The sequence below is a fragment of the Oncorhynchus keta genome, chromosome 12 (assembly GCF_023373465.1).
Source record: "Oncorhynchus keta strain PuntledgeMale-10-30-2019 chromosome 12, Oket_V2, whole genome shotgun sequence".
NCBI lineage: Eukaryota > Metazoa > Chordata > Actinopteri > Salmoniformes > Salmonidae > Oncorhynchus > Oncorhynchus keta.
The window spans coordinates 33,938,625-33,943,770 of NC_068432.1; the positions used below are offsets into that span (position 1 = coordinate 33,938,625).

General features: G+C 38.4%; 2 protein-coding genes across 6 annotated transcripts in view; both read right to left on the reverse strand.

Moving 5' to 3' along the window:
* LOC118391391 (rho-related GTP-binding protein RhoF-like) overlaps positions 1-4,857 on the reverse strand; it is a 39,590-nt gene extending 34,733 nt beyond the window's left edge. Inside the window, exon 1 of one of the 5 annotated variants that reach the window (XM_052458050.1) lies at positions 3,728-4,857. In XM_052458050.1, coding sequence (XP_052314010.1) covers positions 3,728-3,910 — 183 coding nt within the window. In that variant the 5' untranslated portion in view covers positions 3,911-4,857. Of the gene's footprint in view, positions 1-276; positions 768-3,727 lie in introns of those variants that run through there. The other 4 variants (XM_052458049.1, XM_052458051.1, XM_052458052.1 and 1 more) reach the window with 4 other exon arrangements.
* LOC127906333 (rho-related GTP-binding protein RhoF-like) overlaps positions 1-5,146 on the reverse strand; it is a 51,165-nt gene that overhangs the window by 45,655 nt on the left and 364 nt on the right. The window lies entirely within an intron of this gene.

Sequence of the window (5,146 nt, forward strand, 5' to 3'; positions counted from 1 at the left end):
AGTAAGATTAGTGATATAAACAATATACTTTTACATTCATTTCATGGTAGAGTGGAGATAATCATGAGGCTACTTTCCTGACAGGAACTAAATCTGAGTATGGCTTGGTGATGTCACTCAAAAGGGCACAAATTAATAATGACTGCATAAGTAAATATATTTTTTTAAAGGGTGATTACTTTAATCTAAAACAATTATGTTCATAAACACACTTACTTCCTTACTCTAATAAGCAAACATCTCAAGAGATGCCACTAGATGCCATGTTGTTCTTACCTCTGGAAAGTCTCCTTTGGCATACACCATTAGAAGGGATGTTTTCCCACATCCCCCATCACCCACAATAACAATTTTTAGTTCTTCTCCCTTCTTAGCGTTGCCATTGCTAGTCATAGTACCATTCTGTGTCATATCTAGAATCCAACAGGTCGCAGTCAGACAGAAGTCAGGATAAAGTCAGTCCCTCCCAACTGAGTCTGAACACATGTCAGTTCCACCCAATTAATTTATAATGAGAACCTGGCTAAGTGGGAAGAATGAGTGTCAACAAGAGGAACAAACCAAGCTCAGTCTCATCTTGAACAGGTGTCTCACTCTGCTCTGTTCACCACTTAATGGTCCTTTCCAACTTCAGTTATTTCCTAGTGACCCTGAACACCCTTCTCTTCCTAATCAATTTGTTCACTGAAAGCGTCTCTGTGGTAAAAGCTCAGACACGCAATAGAGTCAGTCTACAGCTGCTCGCTCTCTACCGCTCTGTAGTCATCTGGCCTGTTCCATCACATCACTGGGTGGGGGTGGGGCTGAGGCTCACACTGAGGCACTTCCTCTATTTAGAAAGGTGTGTTTAGTGGGCTGTAGAAGAGTTCTGAGTAATTCGCTCTGCTCTGTGCTCTCGCCTTCCCTATCAGAGCAGAAACCAATGTTGTTGTTTTTTTTTTACCTAGGAAAGTCATTTAAGAACAAAATCTTATTTTACAATGACGGACTACCCTGGCCAATCTCTCCCCTAACCCGGACAGCGCTGGGCCAATTGTGCGCTGCCCTATGCGACTCCCAATCACGTCTGGTTGTGATATAGCCTGGGATTGAACCAGGGCCTGTAGTGACACTGAGATGCAGTGCCTTAGACCGCTGTGCCACTCGGGAGCCAATAATGATCAGTGGCATCTGAAGTATTTGTGCTCTGTGATATAGAGAGCTGTAACTGAGTGGACTCTGGGTTAGCTGGGGTTAGGATCACACACAGGCCTAGTAACATTTGACTTGACCTAGTAACCTGTGCCTATACCTTAAGAGCGCTCTTATTTTATACTGAACAAAAATATAAAACGCAACATGCAACAATCTCAAACATTTTACTGAGTTACAGTTCATATAAGGAAATCAGTCAAAATAAATGAATTAGACCCGAATCTATGGATTTCACATGACTGGGAATGCAGATATGCACGGTTGTGATGCCAGTTGGACGCACACCAAATTCTCTAAAACGACTTAAGTGGCTTATGGTAGAAAACTTAACACTAAATTCTCTGGCAACAGCTTTGGTGGACATTCCTACAGTCAGCATTCCAATTGCACACTCCCTCAAAACTTTAGACATCTGTGGCATTGTGTTGTGTGACAAAACTGCACATTTTAGTGTGGCCTTTTGTCCCCAGCACAAGGTACACCTGTGTAATGATCATGCAGTTTAATAAGCTTCTTTATATGCCACACCTGCCAGGTGGATGGATTATCTTGGCAAAGGAGAAATGCTCACTAATAGCGATGTAAACTAATTTGTGGACAAAATTTGAGAGAAATAAGCATTTTATGCGCATGGAACATTTCTGGGATATTTTATTTCAGCTCATGAAACTTTACATGTTGCATTTATATATATATATGTTTTTTGTAATTTACCACCATGGAAGAAAAGGTTCTTCTTTGTGTTGATTCATACAGTATATCACCCTGTGTGGTTCTAGTCTGGGTACCAGTCAGTTTTGCTGACATTCCATGAATTGTATTCCATGTTGCATGCCAACGTTTAGCATGACAGGAGTGGCAAGGTGAAAATGATAGCTAAACAGACTGCTACACAGACTGTGGTTCAACTAAGCCCCTTGAAATTATAATGAAAATGTGACCACTAGACCAATAGTATATTGGCATCATATTTTTCTTAGAGTAAAGCTACAATGTATTTTAAAATCATAATCTCTGAGTCTCCTTAATTGTCTCAGATATCAAAACCATCAATGTCAAAAACTCAAAAGAAAACATAACAGACATCTGATTAATTTATATTTATTTGCAGTTCAAAATTATATTTCAATGAACATTTTGAAGGAGCAAGTACATTTGAAACACAATTTCTTTAAAATGGTAGCAGGATAACAATGATATTTTGATTCACATTTAATAAAGAGAAATAGCCTACCATTGGGTTGTTTTTTATGTAAATGTTTTTAAAAAATGTATAAATTGTATGTAACAATCAAACTACTGTTTCATTGTAACCTACAGGAATGCCATCAAAAGGACTATTTCAAGTAGGTCTGTCATGTAGGCTTCCCGACATGCAAATGTGTGTGAAAAGCAAAACAGAGAGAGAAACTCAATAAAACATATATTTAGTTTAGATAGCATATACAGTTCATGGAAAAATAAATACAGACCCAGAGAAAATAAAAGCTAAATACACACAATAGGTCAATCTATATATGTACATTTTTATATCAGCATAGTTTTCTAATCTAAATAACAGATCAACGAATCATGGAACAACGAATGGGATGTATGTGAAGTGGAATGTTAGCCTATATGAATAATAGCGTTGGCTTTTCTTTTATTGCGTCAATAAACCTTCAATATTCACAATAAATTGGAGTAAAATAATGTTTAAAATCCCAATAGGCCACTATGGCCTCTCTCTCCCGTCCATTTTGGACTGTGTGTGATTGGTCACGCTGTAACATTGGACATGTTGACAGCCTCCACAGAACGATTACAACATTAATTCTATGCATCATTGTGATTTGGGTAGTGTTGGAGATGGAAATCAATTGTTTATGCAACAACATGTACATCTTAAAATGTTATCTTTATTTTCCTGTAACATGCTTAATCACAATTCGTGAGCTAAAATGCCGTCGTGCATCCAACATAAATCAACGGGACTCCTACTATGTTGATAAATGAAAAACCATCCATATAATCTTTTATATTTCTGTGGAACTGAAAACCAGATTAGAAAGGACAAAAAACATGCGATTATAAAAAGACGTGTTTCAATTATTGCCGATTTAAATGTTTATTGGCCAATAGATTGTGTAACATTTAACAGTGCTTTAAAAAAATGGAGATGATCTAAATTACCCCGGGTCGATTTATTTGTAGGTACGTTTTATTTTGTCTATAGGTTACAGGCTTTAATTGTTGGTTGAATAAGGTTTGAATTAATTATTCTAAATTAAATACTCAATGGGATTTGAAGTACGCTTTCAAACGTGCAGAACCTCTCATTTTTCTGTTTTGACAAATACATCCTGACAAAAACCCTATCGAAAACAACAGTATCGATTAACTGAAAATCAAAGACTTATAAAACGAATTTTAGTTATGCTGTCATTGAAAACACTAATCATTTGAACTATTAACTTTTTAAAGGCCTAAATACCTTGCCTAAATATAACAGCTTGACATACAATGGTCCGAGAGTATAGGCAAATAAATATACCCTACTGTGCTGCGAGCAGTCGGTCTTCTGCACAAGAGGCCCATTCCCTTTTTTCTGGGTGTGCTTTAATGTGTTCCTTCTCTGCTTGCGTAATAACAGCTGGTCGGCTTTGCCATACAACAAGCCTTTACAATATGATTCAGTCGGATTTAACAGTGCTCTGTCGGTCATAGAATAAGACATTTGGGTAACACTTTTTTATTTTCACATTACTTCCGCTCTAGCTGCTTCAATAATAGCAAAAACATGGTCTTCAATAATTTGAGCACTGAGGGTGCGGATGGAATGTTCTATTCTCTGCAAGAAAGGCCCATCGATTGCTGGTATCTGGCTTGCCCAGCGCGTCTATTTTGTTTTCAGAGGGTGTGAACAACAGTTTGTTGGATGCATGGTTTGCGGCGTTGCATGGAGCCTCGTGACCTTATGGTTCGACACTCCTTTTACCCTGGGCCATTTACGCAGCAATTGTGCAATAGGAATTGAGCCCTGCCTGGAAATACAAGCTCCTCTACAGTTGACTAAAACATTTCCGACATGTAGACTATTTCTCTGTTTCTGAAACATAAATTAGGTTGTTTAACCGCTGTGTTGATCAATCTTAATCGCATGATCAACATAATCCATGGTATATTCATTGCAACTGTAACCAGAAGAGTTCAACTCGAGACACTTTAATACTCAGGAAAACATACATACAGTGTACACACAGAGCTAGGTTTGTTCCTATTTTCTCCTTTACCTATATGGTGGATTACATCTTGCTTGTATGACATCTCCTAAAATCTTCGTGTGTAGTTGATCAACACCTCGAAATACAACATCGAATCATTATCTTGAAGGGGAGACAGAGTACGAAGAAGTCTGAAATCCCCTTTGAGTATCCTGGAAGAAATACAGCACTGTTCGAAATCGTTTCTTCTGACCTTATATGGCTGTGTGGGTGCAGTTCTCTCATACATTTGGCAACTGGCCAGATCCTCAGATTACTGATGTTTGCCAAACCCGTTTAAAGTCTATCAACTGTAGCCCTGCAACTAGACGACTGGACCGAATGTGCCATGTTTCTTCGCTCTGTCGTTTCAATTTTGCTGTAGCCTACACTTTTACAAACACACCAATTGAAGTTATATTTCTTGCGCACCATTGATACATTTCCAGTGTGCAAACAGAGACCTGTGTGTGGGAAACTGCAGCTCTTTCTTGCGAATGACAACCTCGCCCAGCAATGGCGAAGCAACTTAACCAACACACAGTGATCTCCTTTGTCTGTGAAGAAGCCATTTTGAAATTGAGAACAACAGCAGACAGAAGCCATTAAACGAAAGTACATATGAAAGGTCGTTTTTGGACAAGGGGGAGCAATGAGAGGTCTACCAGATTAATTTTACCCCTAAAAGCATTTGTTCCCTATAAAACATC